Below are 21,168 nucleotides of genomic sequence, written 5' to 3'. Positions count from 1 at the left end.
AGCTGTAACTAGGATGTTTGAGGGTTGCTTGGTTTCTGTTGCTTTGATTTTAAGGTTTGCGGAACATTTCCAGCCCTTACTGAATCCTTTGGAACCTGCAGGTGATCATGATCCATACCATGAAAAAATATTGCTTTAAAAAAAAAAAAATCTAATTTCATTGTCTGAAAGACAACTACTCTTACAATATACTTTTCACTGCATTCCAGTTAAGGGGGGGCAGGAGGGAGAGGTCTATTTCATATTCTTAGATAAAAGATGTGAGTCCTGAAAGTTGCATGCACTTGTATTTATTAGACAGGCATACACAACCAAATCTTACCAGTGAATGTCCATCAGAGACTCTCATAACTACTTGTGTCAGAAAAGGACATCACAGCAGGATTTGCAAAGAAAACGAGGCTGGTGCTGTTAAGGTTTAATAGAACATACATAGAAACTGCTAATGCTGACAGTAATGGAGGCATACCTGGGAGCACTGGCATAACAAGTGAGCTGATTCTCTTATTTGGCCATTATTCACAACATCTGTTTCACCATCTTATAAGTGACTTGCTTTTTCTGGGACATCACTGAGCTTCAAGAGCTGCTTCTTAATCTACTCTCATTCCTCTTCTTCTCCAGTTTTTCCTTAGCTAGTGCTGCTTTCTTTGGAAGAAGCTTCTTGGTTCTGGTTAGGTGGAAGCTCTTCTTTTTTGGCAAAGGTGGTGCTGGTGTAGTTCTGGAAATGTGTGCAACCTTCTCTTCCTGCTTTGGCTTGTGAGGTTTAGCCTCAGCTTTGATTTTCTGTCTCTTTTTACCAGATGGAGCTGGTTTCACTGTTGATGCTTTTATTTTGGTGGATGGGGTCTTTTTAGCTTTCCTAGAAGAAACTGTTGGGATGGCTGCAGTGGAAGTAGAAGATTTTTTCAGAGGCTTGGTTGTTGAAGGTTCATTAAGCAGCTCAAGGACAGTCTCTGAGGAAAAGTAATTAACATGGTTCAGCATCCCTGCTTTAAGGCAAAAGGCTAATTCAGAGATACAATTGATATAAACCCTTATTAGAGCTACAGTTAAGAAAAATAGCTGACATTCTGAAAGAAGAAATACACACTTTGTAAACCTCTTTCCTTCCATCAAAAGAGCCTTGGGTTTCTTGGAAGTAAAATTTGTTTAGTTTTAGAAATGATGAATGTATGTTTAAGGAAAATAAGTTGAGACAGAATATGATGAAAGCTTGCACACTTCTTTGGCAGACTTAACAATATGAATTTTTCATGTTATACTAATATCTGGAAATTCCAGACAAGATAACCTCAACTTGCTAAACGCTGTTTCTACTCAATAATAAGATGTAACCCCTGCCTTAGTTGCATGGGACATAGGACAGAAAAAGGCTGGGAGAAAGGAAGATTGACTCCCCTAGATTTACAGAGAGGGGATTATTTGACTCAAGGAGCTTGTCACAGAGCCAAGGACAGGTGCTCAGGAGTTCCCAGACCAAATCCAATACCTGAATCAAACCCATCAGTTCCCTTGTGATGCCCATTTACACTATTACTTGGCAACTCTTAGGAAAAAAAAAAAAATCAGAGACTGGGATTAAGAAAAGGCATGGCACCTATTAGATGACAGAAGCACACATTAAATGTGATAAACTAACTTCAGGATTGCTCCTGCTCAATGCTTTAGTTTTTAAGACTACTGAAGATTTCAGTCACATGCCTGTAAGATGGTTATATGTTTTGCTTCTCAGTAAAATTAAAGCCTAACAACTTACTTGCACGTGGAACAAATGGTATCCGTTTACTCTTTGTTTTCACTGGAACAGGCTTGTATTTACACTTCCCTGGTGGAGCTCTCCTTGAAAAACAGAAAGCGATATGCAGATATCTGAGAGATTGTTAAGGAAGTTTATTTATTCGAGAGGCACACATCAATCCCCTGTTGTCATTTGCCTCTGCTGGAAGAGGCATGAAAGCACTTTAGGCAGAGTGCAATGTAGGTGGAATTTAAGAGCCTAACTCAGGGCTACAAGCCATAAAATTCCTGTCTGAATAGCAATAGCAGCTGGAAGGCTGCAGCTTCTCTTCTACCACGCTTCTTTCTGGTCAACTTTCTGCCATCAGACTGTTTGGACTGTCTTTATCCAATATCAATAGCTGGTTTGTTTGTGTGTGGGATGCTGGCCTGCCTGCATGAACTTGTAGCCCACCACTAAATTCAAGGATGCTGATTAGGCATGTTCAGCTACATGTCCTGCTGCTAGAGGCACAGCACAGTGCTGGTTTTAGAAGCCTGGTGGATGCATTGGTTGAACTTCAGGCTATCAGTCACTTTGGGTTGTCCTCACAATATTGGCTCATGCATCCCACCTTGAAGTGGAGGAGTCTCATTCATGCACATAAGGTTTGTCAGCGACAGCGCTTTCCACTCACTCATGGTGCAGTATAAGGATCTCTGTACATGCAGCAGAATACTCCCACACAGCCCCACAAAAGTTAGCGTGACCTTCAAAGAGTGCTGCTTCAGACACATAGTGCTGCAGCAAGAGGGGTGAGAAAGGAAAGGAACAGGCAAGGAGGGAGGAAGCAACAACCACAAAGAAAATGTATCCGCAATCCTCTCCTGCCGTTCCCTGACAACTTCCCACAGTACCAAAGCATCCAAAAAAACCCCAAAAAGCACATTTTCCCAGAGGTAAAGCTGTCACATGTTAAATGACAGGAAGGTGGGTACAAAGAAGAGCAACAGACCTGCGTTTTCTGTTGCCCACTAAGGGAACTGCTGTAGGACAAATAAGAACAGGCTCTTCCAATTTGGCATGCTTGACAGCACAGAGCAGAGCAAAGCATAACCTAAGGCATCACATTTTCTTGTTATTAGCATTCTCCTTCAGACAGGGGCAACAGCCAAGTGCTTCTTCCATGCCATTTCAATTTAAAAAAAAAAGTTACTAAAACAGGGTTGTTGGCATTGCTTGTGGGTTTGGTTTTTTTTTGGGGGGGGGGGTGTCTGTGTCGTCCCCCCCAATCTTTTAAAGCACCTTTTAACACCTCTTCCCTCCGCTCCTGACTGAGGGGATTTGGTGCCAATCCAGGCGGAGTCACACCAGCCACTCTGCTGTCTCCAAGAGCACTGCTGGAGAGGCAAGCTGAAGTGGGTACATGGGGCACTGCTGCCCTTGGTTTCCCTGGGAGGTTCCTAGGCAAGTCTGAGTTGCCCTCAGGTAGATGGCAGTGGCCCTGCCAGCAGTTTGAAGCAGGCGTTTGCGCAGCTTGCTGCCCTTGCCAGCGTGCTTGCTGAAGTGCAGGAGGCAGGGAGTGTCTGGGCTGCACAGACTGGGACTGCACCCATCAGAGGAGCTAGTTATCCCAGCCACCGCTCACAGTGAGACAGAAACCAAAGAATCCTATAAACAGCATTAAAATGCAGAGGAGAAAGGACAAATTTCCACTCACAGTACAATCAGGAGGCCAGAGTACAACCTGGGATCTAGAGGTGTTAAGACTCTCTGCAGCAGGGCCAAGCAAGCTCAGCCTCCGGAGGAGCAGTCAGTGCTTTGCAAACTTGTCCGCGGTATGCAAAGTGCTTAAGCAAACAGACAAGAGCAAAGCTGAGCAGAGCAGCCTCCAGGCTAAGGTAAATAAGGGGAACCAGAAAATACAAGAATAAATTCCGAAGAGCCAAGGGAATAAGTGCCTGGTCCTGCTCTAGAAGTGATGGATATGAAGCTCCAAAAACACAGGGAAGAGCTGGCTTCTTTCTAGAAAGCCCTTCTGAGCAGTGAAACCATTGCACTCCCAGCAGGGACTTGCTGCCCCCCATGGAGTCATCATAACATGGTGCATTACTGCACACCAGTCCTCAGGGCAGGCAACCTCCTGGAAAGGCTCCCATAGGCTGCTTGTGAAACAGAAAGCTGCATTTCTCCCTTTACAGCGGGAAAGAGGAGAGAATTTATCATCCTGATAGTCTTCGTGATGCATTAAGGAGTGGCATTGGGACTGCAGGGCTTTTTCGTGAAATAGAGCATGCTCAAGCTCTCAATGTTTATGCTAGCTCACTTTTTTTTTTTTTTTTTTTTTTTTTTTAAAGTTTTAAGTGTTACGTTTTGGTCAGCCACAGTTCATGCAGTTCAAAAGCTTCCTGGCAGATAAGCTGTTAAAGGCAGGAGTCCCCTCAAGTAGTTACAGCAAGTAAAAGACTCACGTTCTTATTCCCATCACCTTGGTACAGAGCTTGAGTTAGCGATCTAGCTTTGGATTTAACTCCCCAAGAAACATAACTTGTTTTCTTCATTTTGTTAGTGTCCAAGATCTCAGCAACAGCACAGATGCCTTAGAACTGTATCTACTTTACAGGGTGATTTGTAACTCATTTAATGCTTTTTAGCAAGATTCAAAAGCTTGGGAGGGGAAAAAGTTACATAAGCATGCTTATTATTGTAAAACCAGACTTTAACAGGGATAACTGCTTAATGGGGAAAAAACATGTTGCTTGGACAAACTCAGATTCAGGCTCTACTTATTATTTGAATACTGCACAAACCACCAGGATTCACTGTTCTTTGTGAAGAAAACTAAACTGTGGACTGCAATTTATTTATTTATATGAAAGTGCTTCGCAGATATTTGATGTCATGACCCTGAAGGATATGGACTGTCATCTTTTAAACACCACAGTGCTATACTTCAAATATGCAGCCAAGGAGACATTATTTTGATCCTTACTGTCCCAGACCTTTAAGGTATCTGAACTCTGTCTATTTCTGGGTGCACAGATATGATGAGTGAAGAATAAATTTGCTAAAACTGATTAAAGGTGCACCAGATGTATGGTGGGTGAACAAAAAGCAAGAACTGGGTGTGGAGAGAGATCAGTGAGATTAGTATCAGTGGTACTTAGCATTCTGTCTGCTGTGATAGCTGGAGAATATGTGGTGATTACAGAAGAATTTAGCATGGAAAAACATCTTTAATTACAAACCTTGCAGGATCAATAAACTTGTATAGTGATCCATGTGGTGCATAGGCACTAGGATAGAAGTAGACATAAAATACAGCTCACCTAGATGAAAGTGAAAAAAGAAAACCAGTGTTAGATTCAAGTGCCCAAGCTGAATCCCAGTTCTGCATTTCCCTGTCTTTCCTGGCTCTTCACTAATGCACATGCTCAGAAAAGAAAACCCCTTCACAGTTACTCCCTCAGTGGTGTCTTATTTCCAAGAAGTGGGCTTTGGTCTCACCCTGGCCTGTGCAGGTGGACTTCCAGGGACACCAAATGATCTCTTGGTTGCAGCAGGGTTCCACACAGAACCAGCAGCTCTTCAGTCGAGCACAGTGCCTGAGCAGGACCATCATTACCTCATGTCAGTGTCCCTCCAAAAGTTTAATTCCCTCTGTATAAATGTGTATTTTTTAAACTTGTTTGTACCAAAGCAGAAGCCAGAAGCTACAAATAGAGGGGAAGACCACACAACAAATATTTGGCCATCTCATAGTCATACCAAAAACATCCAACCAGAGCTAAATTGGCTAATCCATAGAAGACAGAAGCTTCTTATTCTTGTGTGGTTGCTGAGGAGAGCAACTACTCCTCATGCCTTCTCTTCAGCACCCACTAGAACAATGCTCAAATTATAGTAGCTTGCAAAAGAGGCAAAACTGTTGTCTTTCAATTACATGACAACACCATATTGGTTTCTAAAAGAACAACCAGTAGAAGAAACATTTAACATCCACTCATTCCACATGTTAGAACAGTTAAAAATTGTAGACATTTCACAACAAAGCCTGCATATCCCTGCATCTTTGACAGAATATGCTAGCCAGGTGGTCTAGGATCTTTTCATTACAAGCAAATCTCTTTTCTGCTAAATCATGAAGCATCAGAGCTCACTAAAACACATCTGTGTTCTCAAAAAACTTGCAACCACTTTTTGTATTACATAGCTCTCTCTCAGGAGACTGTGCAAAAGTAAATAAAGTATGCATTAGTACTTTCACCTTGGTGAGAGATCTGGTCTTTGTGACCATAGCAATAATCCTATGCACTGAGACATTTCCACTAAATTTTAAAACGAGTGGCTCTCCTCATCCCCAAATAAAGTCTTGGTCTATAATTCACAGTGTGAAGTGCTGTTGTGAATAAGACTGAGGAATTTATACTAATGAAGTGGGGGAAATTCAGATAAGCTGTAAGAACTCAAGCAAGAATGAGCTGTTACAATGAAAGAACAAACCACATTGATATAGTCTTTTCATTAATGAAACAGTATAAACAAGTGACAACAAAAGGACAGGGGAAGGCCGAAACAAACAGGAGTTCAAACTCCTTAGAGAACCTGGAGCATTCAGACTGGAAGTTCACCCGAGAATCTGTCTCCCGAGCTCTCCATCAAGCCCATCTGCAATAGCCTCACAGGGCAGGAGACCTCTCTGAACCACATACCAACCCTACCTGCCATGCTGAGATAGCCACAAACCTGTTTTGCAGTGCCCGCTCTCTAGTATCATGAGGAGCAACATAATTTTACACATTTGCCCTACAATACAGAACCGACAGTACAGTTTCCAATAAAGGTATGGCTAACATGATACCCACCTGCTTCATCCTCAGCAAATGAGATGATGAATTTGCTGTAAGAACTGATCATTCCAGGGAAAGCACAAGCTCTTGTGCTGCCAATGCAGATATCTTGCTTCTTCCACTTATTTGTCTTCTTATCTTCCTGTAAAGCCATAAGTCGACTAGATGAAAAATAAAACCCCGTGTTTTATGTTTCCATTATCAAGATTAGTTCCTGTCAAAATCATGCATTACCAAAAAAAAAAGAAAAAAATGTCAGTGAGGACCCTGACTGTTGACTGGCTTTAATGGTTGTCTTTTGGAAAAATAGACCTGAACAAAACCAAACATATCCTAAGGACTCTAAATTGGAGGAAGTGTACATTCCAACCAAAATGTTGTTACAGCAGTCAAACAGAGCACTTAATCTAATATACAGACATCTGAGATTCTCATTTACTCTAGCTCAAAAGGTTTTGGGATGCTCCGATATGCTTATTTCCCCACATAAGGCAAATGTGGGTACAGAATGGGAACTGCAGAGAAAAAAAATTAGTCTCACCCGTTCATGAAATCACCAAAAATATAAAGGCCGTTCAAGTTGGGCGATTCACATCCTCTGTATACATAACCTCCAGTGACTGACTTCCCCACATTGCGGCCGTATGCAAATATTGGAAGAATGTCATCTGTAAACACAGAAGAATTAAAAAGTGAGAAAATTTATATCCAGAGAGCATCAAAAAGTGATTGCTCAATGACACTGGCAAGCACAAAAGTGACTAGGAAGACCAGTACAGTTGAACAAACAGCATAGTTAAATTTCAGTGGGAATTCAGTAATTTACTCCAGAACAGACCCAGGGGCTTTAAAGAGCTCTCTGTGTAGTTGCTTATCAAGGCTTAGTCATTACGATCTTCCATAACACATAGGACCAAGATTCTCTGCATCAAGCGAGCAATGCAGAAAGGTATCAGCCTGCAGGAAGTATTATCTTACAGGTTTGTGATTGCATCAATCATTTTAACAGGGATTGTCTTTACAAATTCCAGTGTTTTTAGAGAAGGGAATAAGATCAAACAATTGCAAGTTAACTCAACATCTCCGTAGGTTTGCTGACATTCTCAGCACAGAACATGCGTAAGTGTGCTACCTCCATTTAATGTCATGAGACTTATAAAGGCTTTGCCTCTGGCAATGTTAAAATTGAATTCAGCCCTTTCTTGGGTTGAATATCAGATCCCACAGAATTTTAGTCTTGTCCTCACTTTTTTCCCCTGGATCAAGTAACTTGTCTTTAGCGATAAGGATAAAGATCACAAATGCAGTTCATTAAAAACCATAGATTAACAGCAAAATCTAATTCAGTTTTGTTGTCAATTGACAACCAGGCCATTAAAAAACAAACAAATAAAATACTTGAGCCATATGGGTACTAGCATAGCAGAGGAGAAATGTTGATAACACATACTCCACACTTGCCTGCTCATACAAATGTTTCAGAAACACCTACGTGAGCTTGAGACCAGGTGCTTTCTTCCAACAGCTTAAGGAACATTATAATAATACCCAGTTCTTCTCCCACACTTTCCAAAGAGCTTTACAAAGACCACCAATATCTACTCTTTTTTAAAAGCAGCAAGTGAGTTTGTCCATCACACCCACAGTCAGACCCAGAGCACAGCTTTTGGGTGTTCTGTTGCAGCATCCTGCTTGCTCAGGACACGCTGCCTCTTCCACAAGATTTGTTCCGGGTCTCAGCGTCAGCCTGGTCTATTCTCCTTAGCCATAGCTGTGGCTCAGAGCTTCTGAAGAAAACACAATATTGCTTTTCTACTTAAACCCAATCCATTACCTTCCTGACTTCACTGGGAAAACTCTGTCTGCAAAAGGCATAGGCCTTGACCCTAAACACCTTGTCCAGTGCAGTGCATGGCAGGGAATTCCCTGAATAAGCAGGGCATCATTTCATACCAACACTGCAGGTCTGTGGAGAAGGGATTTCTGCTCTTAAGTGGTAAACAATCTCCATTTAACACACAACACTGGATTATTTAGCTTCACTGGAAAACTGGTGCTATAGTCAACTGGATACACGTGTATAATAAAGTAATCTTCTGTAAGAAACTTATTCCTTACCCAAAGAGGAATTGTGGCAAAGCTTTGTGTCATAGCATTCAAATCCCTCCTTTGCTCTCCAGCCGTAGTTCCTTCCTTTAACAATGATGTCGATTTCTTCAAACCTGTTCTGCCCAACATCCCCACAGAATATCCTCCCTCTTCCCTTTTTCGTGACAGGGTCCCCTCTGTCAACTGCACAGCGCCACATATTCCTGACCCCATAAGCATAAACCTCAGGGCGGGCCTTGGGATCAGACACAAATGGATTATCAGGAGGGATGCGATAAGGCTTTCCATCAGGGCTTTTTCCATCCACATCAATCCTCAAGACTTTCCCCAACAAAGTACTCCTATAGAGGATGACAGAAAAAGAAACCCCAGCATGAGAGCCAACTGAAAACACAAACAATTCTCTTTCTCTTCCCCCTTTCCAAAGGAAAAGTTATCTGCCCAAAAGAAATAAGCCAGTGGCTGGTATGCCTTGCAACCTGTTCAAGTCACAGAAGACTCTCCCCTCTCTAATCAACTTGGGTTCCCTCAGTTTTCAAAATGTAAAATTTAAATTTTTGAAATACTGCATCAGACAGACTTACAGATGCACAAACACTTTCAGGAAGCACTCTTACTTTATTCTCCCACATTGTCTCATTTCCAAACCTTGTATCTTGGTGAACAAGCTCAAAGCTTTCACCTGCCCTCCTACTTACTTGTTCTGAGCATTCCCAAATTTTCCAAAAGGGTCTCCAGCTTTCCCTCCATCCCCTGTGAATAGATACATATAGCCATCCACACTGAAGAGCAGCTGCCCACCGTTATGATTTGCAGCTGGTTCCTCAAGCTCCAGAAGATTCCTTTAAAAAAAAAAAAAAAAGGGAAGTCCAGATGTAGCTACTGGGAAGGACTGGACATTCAGGTAGGCTGCAGAGATATTGCATCACTTCTACAGAAAAAAGCAAGATTTCCCAGCTGTACAGACCTGTCAGCTTTGTCAAATACGGTGCTGAGTTGCATCCTGTTTCCTGTGACCTGCAGCATAAGGCTGTCCGCCTACCTTACAGCAGAGCTCCTTTCAGTATGGCATCCCTTGAGGAAACATGTTTCCCATGAGCCATGCAGCGCTACAGCTGCCCCATGCACTACAGCTTTGGCCTGCACTGCATTAACACTTCTTGTGCTACAGAGCTCACCCACCATGAGCACAGGAGTCTCACAACTCATCTGAAAACAGAACTGCAAATACATTATGTGTTCTTCTGCAGGGAACACTTGTTGCCCTTTAAACTTTGATTGTGGCAGGTGGGTTCTGCTTTCTTATATGAAAAACAGTTGGTGAATTTGAGGGCTTCAGAAGCATCTTATGGTGATTGTGAAACTCTAGAGAAAATAAGTCCACTATTAACAAATTCTTATCCATAACTGAGAATTAGCATTTTCTTAGCAGGGGGATGGGGCAGGTGCACACATGTCAGATCAAATGAATGTACAGTATTGTAGTGAAGCACCCCTGTTCAAAACACTTTTAGGGCAGATGTTAATTCCACAGTAGGCTTAAGGCTATTACTGCTCTTTAGAAGACAAGAATACAAGATGGAGAGAGAAGACGACCTGAAAGCCTAGATCCTGGGTCCTCTTTTCAGTTGTGTTTCTAGTATGCTGTGTGACCTTGAGCCAAACTGTCTCTGGTAGCTTCGTAGCAGGCCAGTCACACACCTGAACCAGGGTGACTGGGAATGTGCAGGTTCTGCAAGGAGGACAGACAGGGACAGAGAAAAATCATTTCTCATCGTGGCATACAGTAGCATTCAACATGAACTTTACCTTTCTGAGCGTGGATCAGCTTTGTTGGCATCAGATGCCAAAACCTTCAATTCACTGATCCTGATCTTTTCCACTCTGTTCTTATCCATGTATGAGTAATAGATATAAAACTTCCTATTGTACTTGTATTTGGGGTGGAAAGCCATCCCCAGAAAGCCCCTCTCATCCCCTATCCACGGCGTAGCCAGCACTATACTTCTAATATCCAGAAAAGGCTCCTCCAGTCGGCTGCCATCAGGTAGGTAGACCCAGATCACGCCCACCTGCTCAGCTACAAACATGCGGTGGGTACGGTCATTCGCATGCACCATGAGCACCGGGTTCCTCAGGCCATTGGCAACCTCAGTCAGACAGAGCTGAAGGCAGCCTTTGTGGTCCTCCACCACCGAGCCCAGGTTGCAGTTGAGGGCTGTGTTCTTCAGCACATTGGGGAAGCAGTAGTCCTCATCGTGTAGGTGAAGGAGGTTGCAAAAGCGCGTCTTGTTTGTCTTGCAGCATTCTTGGATGTGCTTATCACTCGTCAGCAGACTGATGGTGGAGTAGCAGTTGAAATGAAACTCAGAACAGTAGTCAAAACAAAGTCCTGGGAGGTTTCTTAGAGGTGTCCGAGGGTTTTCTGCATCATAGAGATGTGCAGCATATGGAGAACATTCCTAGAAAGTAAAAGAAACTAAATATCTGGCTGTGTACATGCATCCAGAAGTCAAGAGACCTTCATGGAAGCAAACAGGTTAATAAAATGAAAAAATTAGTAAGGCAGAGAACATAATGAGTCATCTTTGAAGTGGAGTAGTAGTAAGTCACTCAGAACATGGCCGATGGGGATTCAGAGGTCAGTAGCAGTTTCCTTTACCAAAGCACAATCAGCTGCACCTAAATTATTCCCAACAAAAGTACATCTATGGAGGCTGTGGATTCTCCACTACTAGAGGGTTTTAAGGAAGTGACAGGCTACATTTTAAACTAGGTACTTTGTAACCTGTTCTTAACAGGTTGAGAGAAGAATATGTTAACTCCCTCACTGCAGCAGCCCTTTGCACTATGAAGAACATTACTTCAGACTTCTCCAGACCAGCAGTCCCAAATCTGGACACATCTTTCACATCAGCCAGCATCACTGCCTTTTCCAGATACACTTAAGATTTTACTTTGTTAAGCCACTTAAGCCGATACCTAGATCTAATCAAGTGTTAGGAAAGAAAGAAAACAAAACAGGTACAGGTTCACTCACACCTTCAACACTGTGCATAGCTCTGGTCCCCCTTCCCAAAAGCAACATGGGGAACAAATCCACAAGGACAGTCAAAGGACAGTGAAGAGCCACAAGGACAGTCAAATATACAGAACAGCTAGGTAAGGTGAGACCGAGCAGTCTTGCAGAGAGGTGATTGGAATAGGGTAACAGCCTGACAGAGGTCTGTGAATATCACCAGTGACATCAAGATGATGGATGGGGCTCCCTTTCCCCCAGAAGAAAAATGAGAGAACATCAGATAAAGCTAGTAGGATCCAGGTTAAAAAAGGAGGTCAAACTCCACCAGAAGAAACTGTAGGTGCTAAAGATGTATATTGGTTAAATAAACAGGCTAAATTAATCTTTGGTCTGATGCTGTACAACTTCAATTATGTTCTTGCATGCATAATATCACTGAAGCAGACTATAGCTGAGATTTAAAACTGATCCAAATAAGTAAATATCACCTTATGCAATTCATGTAGCTACCATTGAGACTATATGCAATCTCCAGGAAAAAAATACTTCAGGCAACATTTTCAAGTGTTACTATGTAAAATTATGTTGCTTCAAATATCATTAAGTTTTTAGGTGTGCAAAATGTAGCTTAAATACTGAAAATCAGACATTGTGTTTGAATTTGTACCTAAATTTAAACTCCTCATCTTGCAAAAATTCTGGGCCAGAACATCTATAAAATATTTCCATTAAAATCCCACCTCTATTTTAATCAGCACAAAGTTGCAGAAGTTAAAACAGAAGCAGCTAAATTCTACAGAACGATTATTTTACTGGTTTTCATGCCAGTAACCTGAAACAGTCTATCCAGAGTTTTTACTGGGCACATATGTAGGAAGGTAAGTACGTAGTCAAAGAATGAAGAACTACTACATTAGTATTTTTTCTGCCTCATTAAACAAGTTTGCTTCATTAAACAATTCATTAAACAAATCTGGGGCAGTTATACAAGCACTGACTTTTTTTTAATGCAAGTAGCAGCCAAACTTACCATAGCAAACTGTTTCCTTTGCTCACAGAAGAGCCTGAGGGCTTTTGGCCATCCTGTGAACAGGTATGACTTGAAAGTAGTAAAGCCCTTCCAACTCTTGGATGGTGTAGAAAGTTTCTCACTTTTCATTGCCGCCATTTGGTTATCAAGCTGCACAGAATGAGCTGGCTTGTTGCTTCTGCATTGCAGCTGTAAGGAACCTCTCTCCTCTTCCCAAATCAGAGGTCCCCAGCCTGCAAAGGGGAGCCAAGTCCCCTACGCCTGTCCATGCGGCCTGACCTCAGCCCTAGATGGCAGAACCATGCTATTTTTTCCATGTTTAAGGTCTTCCCAGAATGAAGAAGGGCACCATTAGACTCTGAGTGCCATCCCCAAAAACCAAAGCTTCAGGTAAGCGTCTTTCTGTTCTCACCTTCTTGAAGGTGAGCAGCTTTGGTGCAGGGATTCAACACTTGGCTGGCATGTTCCTCCCTTGATGCTTATAGTCCATTAATCATTGCTCACCCTCTCCGCTTTCACCAGTATACACTCACACACCCCTGAATATATTGAGTTTCTAGTTATATCATAGTTTTTGCAAAATATGGTGCTGATCTCAAGTGACTAGGAGACAAGAAGAGGTGACAGCCTGATAAGGTGTTACCAAGGAAAGGTGGGGGAGATTAGACAGAGCCTAACCTGTGTGGCATTTTGAGTCCTGCAAAGCTCCCTCATTCCCACTAACATGCAGCTGCAGCTGGCTCACCAATCCATTGTGCACAAGTCATTTGCAGTCTAAAGCTCCTCTCAATTCTGTTCTGAAGTGATTATAAACACCTTTGAAAACATTTCTAATTTCTCTCAATAAGTGGGAACAGAGTCCAGCTCCCAGACCAGCAATCTGAAAAGAAAAAGACAAAACCAGCTTCCTCTGAAACAAGGCATATTCTGACTGCCTCCGAGCTCCATCAATTCTGTTCTGCCAACAGTCTGCAGTTTAAGGGTCTCCTACAGTTCATCCTCCTAATAAGCGTAGCCCTGAGCAATTGCTATGCTTTCCCAGCTGTTGGGCTTCCCATACAGTGTTTGCCTGGCAAACACCACCTGCAGCACACAGAGCCAGCAAGACGCACAAGGTGGAGGCCATTCCTCAGGATCTACGTAAACTCCCAGGATTAGGTGGCCTTGTAGTCACTGTTGGTTGTCTGCTTTCATTTCACTCAAGCGTGCATGAAACAACACAATCCCACTACTTTATAGAGCGGAAGAAGCAGAAGCTGCTAAGATCAAGTTGATACTTCTTGCTGTTTTGTAATAGTTTTTCTGCAAAAAGAGTGTGCATTCAGCAATCAAGTCAGGCCTCAGATTAAAACTGGGTTGAAAAGCACGTTGCTTTCCCTGCACTAGCTCCTATCCCATACTAATATCATGGCTATCAAATCAGCTTGAACAAGGCTTAATTGGCTTTTTTTGGCTTTTTAAGCCTTTCCTGTAGTAGTTTTCTGAATAGAGAAACATCCTCTCAGCCATCAGCCAAACAGCTGTTACTAGCACACGTAGCAAGGTTTGCATCCAGGGAATTTTTATAGCCATGCAACTCGCAGAACACCTCCTTACAAACATTACAGGCAGCTTTCAGTTTCATATTCAGTTTTTTAAGCTAAATCCTAGAACAGCTCAGCTGAGTGTCAGACTCTAAACCTACAAATGCTTAGAACAAGTGTAACAAGCAAAAATAGACCCAGACCTTGCCAGATGCAAACTGAAGCAGCTCTACCAGCAGAGCCAGATTGCTTTAGATGCCTCTTCTAGCCTGTTAGTTTGCAAGAGAAACATATCTGGTTTAGAGTGACAGCAGGAAATCCATGAACACATCCTCTTCTAATCTTCTTCTATCTGTTAAACACACAGCCCTACTGCCAAGGTAAGGTGCACTCCATGGCATCTTTCTTGGGCTCTGCGGGACCAGCGAGACTGCTGCAGTCACCAAAAGCAGCTTCCTCTGTGTAATGCTCAGCACTACTCATTACCACACCAGGAAGCAGGGCGGGGGGAGAAGTTGTCTATTTTTTTTTTTTACTGTCTGCTGGTTTTGGCACTGAAGGAATACCTGAGTGAACGAGCTGCTTTGTTACAACACATCACTACTACTCTGATCTCCCCCAAAGATGTGAAATAACGCTGTTGTCGCTAGAGTAGCTACTAATTCAGGTTTATCAATAAGCACCTACACCTCTTCACTGAATTTGTTTTAGTCAAAAGACAAAAGCTAATAATATTATTTTGTCTACCGTTGCTTCTGAGACTAATCTTTATGTCCCAAGTTCCATACAAATAATATCAATAAAAGCACTTGTTACCAGCAGTAGTTTATCTGAAGTTCCACCATACACAGCAGAAATAGAATTTGCACAATTACATCCTGATCACATATATGCATCTGTCTCTTTGTATTTGATGTGGCACTAAGTACATGTCAACATTTCACGGTTAGTGACTACAAACTATCAGGATACTGCGGAGGTGGTAGGCTGGAAACATCATTTTCCACCCCTTCCACACAAGATCATCATTAACAATTCGATCCAGCAAAGCAACATCACTAAAGCAAAAACATTTGGTAGATCTTTGCTCCTCCACTAATTCAACAGCCAAATAATATTTGCCAGAGAACCCAACCTCATTTCCATGGTTGTCATCAATTTGAACAGGAAGAGCAACACAACACAATCACAAGCTCCTCCCCAAAGATTTAACAGCAATCTTACTCTAAAAGACATGAGAAGAGTAATAGCTTATTACTTTGAATATCTATAAGACAATATAAGGGTGGTGGTGGGGTTTGCTACAAAATACACTTATAACAAATGCAAAATTAAATTATGGCCTGCAGAATGAGCAATCAAAGAAGCAAGAGTAATTTTTATAGTGTTTTTTTCTCCCTGCAACACATAGAAAAATCTTCGTAACACCAACACTGGTAGTTCTGCTAGGACCTGTAAACACATCTTTTTCTGGTTTACCAACTGTAAAAGAACAAACAAGCCTGATGCTACCTTTTTCAGCCCTGGTGCTGAACAGGTATTCCACCAGCCCCAAGGAGATGCCAGAATCTTGCCAGCATCCAAAAAAGAGTGGAAACATTTTGGTACACAGATAATATTTTAGGGCTAAGGGAGTATTAACTAGAAGAGTATTATATGTTCTTAGTAAGATTAAGTGTATCTTTTGGCTTCTTTGTGTTTTGGCATGCAGTAAGTCCAGCTTTGCATGACTAACAGTTGTTAAAAAGGTAGGTCAGTTCTGCCCTCTAATTACAGGGAGGCAGGAGAGCTCAGGAAGAACAGTGCCTTTGGTCTTTTCTTACTGCACAATGCCTGTTTCTATGAGCCAGGTGGACAGCAGGGAGATAGCACTGATGGAAATGCATGACTGAAGCCTCGGGACATTGCAGCAGCTGTGTGAAACCACCGCCTATTAAATTTTGTTCTACTTTAACAACCACACCATTTGGAGCATCCTCAGCAGGAATGCAATCAAAACACATCCTTCATGCAGTGCAGGGATCTAAACACTTTGCCTGGTAATTCCTTTATCATTTGATCCTGTAGAATTTGTAATCCAGCACCTAGTAGGTGCAAGCAGAAAAATATTGATCTGTAACTCTTCCCTTCGTTATGAGAAAATTAGCAGACCAGCAGGATTCCAATCATCATCCATGTTGGGCAATGCTTTCATAAATCATTATTCCTAGCAAATGTCACTATATATTGCCAGATACCACAAAGTGATGCACCTTACACAAAGCACTTTGCAAAATGCATGTTGAGGATTAGGTACCATTACCCTTGTCAGCCCACTTTTCCCCTGCTCCCATGCCTCTCTTCACAGCAACACAGCTAGCTGTAAGAGGCTATCAGAACCACAGCTGACCCCCAAGTCAGCCCAAAGCACAGGATACAGGTACTATTTTTCTGCCCTACCTGACACAGGATATCTTTGATATATGTTCCACACAGCTTATACCCCCGGGGATCAATATAATCCATTATGTCCCAGTATTTTGCTGCAATGCTGTTGTCTCTCTCCTGATCACAGCAGCCAAAATTTTCATAGGCAGAGCAGAACTCCAAGTGAAAAGGGGGCTGGAAAGGCGGCCTGTAATCCAGACACTGAGGATGCCCCAACAGACTGCCTATCAGGCACAACAAGGAGAGGCAAAGAAAGACATGTGGGCAAGAAAAGTGAACTCCAGAGCTGCTGCTGCTCCTTCCACTGCATGGCCAAATATTCACTTCCTTCAGTGTAGGTTTCCTGAGGTCAAATATATAGAAATCCTGGACTTCTTTATAGTATGGTTCATTCATCCTCTCCGTTTTATTAATTACAGCCACAGAGCTTAGCATTCACTCAGGTTTGCTTACATTCTCTCCCCCTTTTTCTCTCTGAAGTTTACTACTTGGCAGGAGAGAAACCCTCTGGGCTGTCTCTTTGGTATTTCACACGTCACATAGCTGAACCCTCCCCTCTGGACATTTCTCATGCCCCTAGAAACACTCACAAATCTAATACCTACATCTTAGTTTAAATTGGCTGAGAAATCCTTCACCAAGAAATATGAATAGCAAAAATATGAAATATAATACCTATATATGGAACCTGATAATCTCTCCCCATTTACAAAACAAGTGAATAATTTTTGATTGCTAAATACCATTTTACTCAGCTTTTAAAATACACCAAACTTGGGTCTGGTTTCATAAAGACTGAACAGAGGTCATAAAATAGAACCAAATTAAGGCAGCAGTTAACCATAGGTACAAATAATTTCAGGACAAAGAGTTTTACAGCAATATTGCTGTAACCACAAATCCAGGTATACATTCAGGGTTAAAATGAGAAGAAATTCAGGAAGAGTAAAGGAGAAAACACACATTTAAGGCATCAGCACAACCTGAAGTCAGCTGTGATATGCTGTGGTAACCCTGTACTTAAGCTAATTATTTTAGTGGTTTTCATCCCAGCTGACATTAAACTGATTTAAAGATATATGAGATTTTTGCCCGCTTTCCCCTCTGGTGAAGAATGCATGAGCAAGCCCTCTAGTTAGTGAAGTACAGCATCAGCTGTGTGTGCAGGTGTATCATGTTTGTACACATTGTACTCAGCCTGTGTCTCTGAGAATTACACTTCCCTAACGCCCCTCTTCCACAAGCAGACTGAAAGCACTTTAGTCACAAGCAAACTCCTTTATCACTTCACCAAAACCAAATGTTTTCCTTTCATGTACACATCACTACTCATAACACAACAAACCCACACGCACCCAGACCACGCATTACCACTGTGCTGCATGCATCACAAGGCATGGGTTCAAGATCAGCAGCACACTGAGAGCCCAACTGATCCAGTGAAGAAGAGTAAGTAATGCTTTACCTTGCAGCTGCAAGAGTGATCAGCCAGTCTGATGCTGTTAGGAAGAGGCTTTAGCATGCACCCGCTCAATAGACATTTCCATACAACAGAGCTTATTAGACAGCAAGGCTTTGTGATCTGTTCTATTGCTTCTGAAACATCAGTGAGAAACAAAGCAATTATAAAAAAGCAATTAGATATCTCTCCTCCCCACAAATCCTAGGAGAAACTATTACGGCTAATGCACAGATACCCTTTGTGCTGTTTCTAGCAGCTTCCTACTTACTGCTTTACCTCCATGGGATGCAGGCAGAGTACAGAAAGGGAAGCTGCAGGGATAATCTCATGTATAGGGACACCTCCACTCATCCCAAACTCTTCCCTCTCTCCCCACACATCACAATTTACTCTCAGGATCCATCTGTATGTAGCTCATGGAGAAGTTAAAGCTCCCAGTCCTAGCTTCTCAATACAACCACCAGTGTAACATGACAGCTGAGAATACTCTTGAGATTATGGATCTCCTCAGAGTCTTTATTGGGAAATGTTTTAAAAAACCTCTGAGTTTTTAACCTTCACCTGTTTTGCTGTGGCTCTAACTTGTGGCACCTTGACTGTCCAGCAGCCTGTCAATAAACCTCTCTGCTTAGGCTTCAATGGACTGGAAACATGCCAAGCACAAGATTCAGCACTGTCATGAGATAAAGCATTTTAAATCCAGGTCTTTAAATCTGCTGAAGTATCAGCTTATCTCAGTTATTGCTCTCATACATTGCAGACAATCACTGAAATTAAGGCATTACTTTGGTGTCCCCTGGCAATTGTCTTATTTTGAAACCACAACAAACAGCAAGGATAAGTGAGGATATTTGTGTACCCATTAGTAGACTATAGACTATGAGTTCCCTATGCTTTTAATTCCTTTAGCATTGCTGAGCTCTTTGGGGTAACTAACATTATCCACCATTAAGAGAACTTCAGCACCTCTCTCCCTTTCCTACGGACATGCCACTTGCAGACAAAAATTCAGAATATTTACCTGTGTGCAGAACTGCACTTCCCAATTACTGGGTATTTCAGACCAGGCGGAAAGAACAATCCTCGCTGGCCCCTGACAAGGGCAGAAAAGCTAGAATAGCATTACTCACATTCAGGCAAGGAGAGAACATGTAACCTCCCACAGAGCTTGCTGCTCACATTACCCAATGACTCCTTGCAGTGGGCAGTCTGGGTTTTTTGGCCAACATACCACCTCCAGCTATTCTTTAAATGCAACAACACAAGACTGAGCAGAACTTTCCATTTACCATCACAGATAAGAACACCAATTACAGAAAACCCCGAAGAACTGTAAATTCAGAACCAGTACACAACACATCAATCCTCTGATTCTGAAGGGACTACTCCAAGGGTAAGGTACATACTTGTTTAGTGCTGACAATATCCTTACACTACTCTGAAAGCTAAGGCAAGACATCCTGAAGTTTCCAGAATGAGACAGCTGCTCAAAATACAGAGAACTTGGTGGGGAAAAGAAAGGGGGTAAGAATGCACAGGGTCGACATGCTTTAAAAAGCAGCTGACATTTCATTAGCTTGCTTTTCTTGAACTTTAGTAAGGACATTCTTAAAACAGGAAAGCACAAGCAGGAGCATCAAAAACATGAATGGAACAACAGAGAAAGCAGAGGGTAGAGCTGAAGTGTTTTGTAATTTTGTGTTATCATTATGTTAGGTTTTAGTATTAAAAATACCAGAATAAGAGAAGGAACAGGAAGACAACAGACACTGGGTCTGTGCAGAAAATGTGGATTCCCTGAACAAGTTCCTTGCCTCAGCATAAAGAACAGCAAAGAAAAGCTGTGCTATTTGTTTCACGCAAGTTTTGCACACAGGATGAGGAGGACAATTTGTAAGAAAACCAAACCTAGAATACAGAATTCAGAGCCAAAGCAGAATATTCCAATCCACTAGGAGTTAACATATTCAAAGTACAGCTCACAGGCTTGAAAACACAGTATGCACTGAATAATTTGCACAGGAAATTTCACTCAGGACTTGTCATCTGCTGGTTTGTCTCAGGTGTAAGTACCGTGGTGTCAGGAAACATCAAGTTTCTTGCAGGACGTGAGAGCGCAATGCTTGTGATAGTTACGTGAAAGCTGGGACTGTGCTGCTCCTCTATTTGCTGACTGCAGCATGGTAGTTCTAGCATCAGTAGAGAACATGATCCCTGGCAACAATCCTGGTTCCAGAAGTCACAGGAGAAAGCTGTGAGCACAATGGATTATCAGATTTTTCTAAGACATCAAGCTCCTCTTTGTCCTCTCATTTTCCTTCCCGCATTCTTCTTACCTCCACCCCAATCTCTGCTGCTTTGTTTCACGTTTCTTCCTCAATAAAGAGATGGTTCCTCAGCTGCTGCAAGGCATACACATCTCCCACAGGCAGCTAAGGGGACAGAAGGGAAGTTACACAGAAGCTCTCAACAAGCGGCAGGGGCTTTAGCATTCAATTTTTATACTATTTGTGTTAGGTTATACGATAAAAGCTCTCTCTGTGCTCCTTCGCAGGCATGCAGAGAACAATGGAAGGGGAAAGCGCAAATAATACCCTGTTGGGATACTCCCAGGCCCATCACAGGAGAGTCACCAGCCCAGCAAAGGTCCATCTTCACAAGTCCAGAGGAACAGAGGGGCACAATGGCAGGCAGGAAGCCAAATTAAGGACTCCAGGGAAGGGACACCCTGCCTGGTTGCCTCCCAGGGCTGTCCCAGGACAGCTTTAGTCCCACTGTCCAGGCATGAAACCCATCAAGGGGAGTCATTGGGAACAACAATCTGGATCACCTTTTGGACTACAAGGGGTTACTTCCCAGGGGTGTGGGACACTCATGGGATGCTGGGGAACAGTATTTTGAAACTTCACAATCTAAATTAAAATAGTCAAAACTCAGCTGAAGATCTCCAACAAAAAAGTTTGGCTATTACAGAACAAAGCAATAGCATTCTCAGGGAGTCAGAACTAAACAAGCACACAGGTCA

The 21,168-nt window shown here is 42.4% G+C and overlaps 1 protein-coding gene across 1 annotated transcript; it reads right to left on the bottom strand.

The window, feature by feature from the left end:
* Window positions 1-304: 304 nt before the first annotated feature.
* HHIPL2 (HHIP like 2) lies at window positions 305-20,889 on the bottom strand. Its single transcript, XM_052806545.1, is given in 11 exon segments — window positions 305-956; window positions 1,760-1,842; window positions 4,969-5,023; window positions 5,026-5,049; window positions 6,586-6,731; window positions 7,112-7,238; window positions 8,689-9,020; window positions 9,378-9,521; window positions 10,489-11,141; window positions 16,694-18,277; window positions 20,127-20,889. Coding segments are annotated over 10 exon segments (2,364 nt in total). The 5' UTR covers window positions 17,117-18,277; window positions 20,127-20,889; the 3' UTR covers window positions 305-579.
* Between the last annotated feature and the right edge of the window lie 279 nt (window positions 20,890-21,168).

This window comes from Harpia harpyja, chromosome 13, assembly GCF_026419915.1.
Source record: "Harpia harpyja isolate bHarHar1 chromosome 13, bHarHar1 primary haplotype, whole genome shotgun sequence".
Taxonomy (NCBI): domain Eukaryota; kingdom Metazoa; phylum Chordata; class Aves; order Accipitriformes; family Accipitridae; genus Harpia; species Harpia harpyja.
This window is presented reverse-complemented; position numbering and strand designations above follow the sequence as displayed.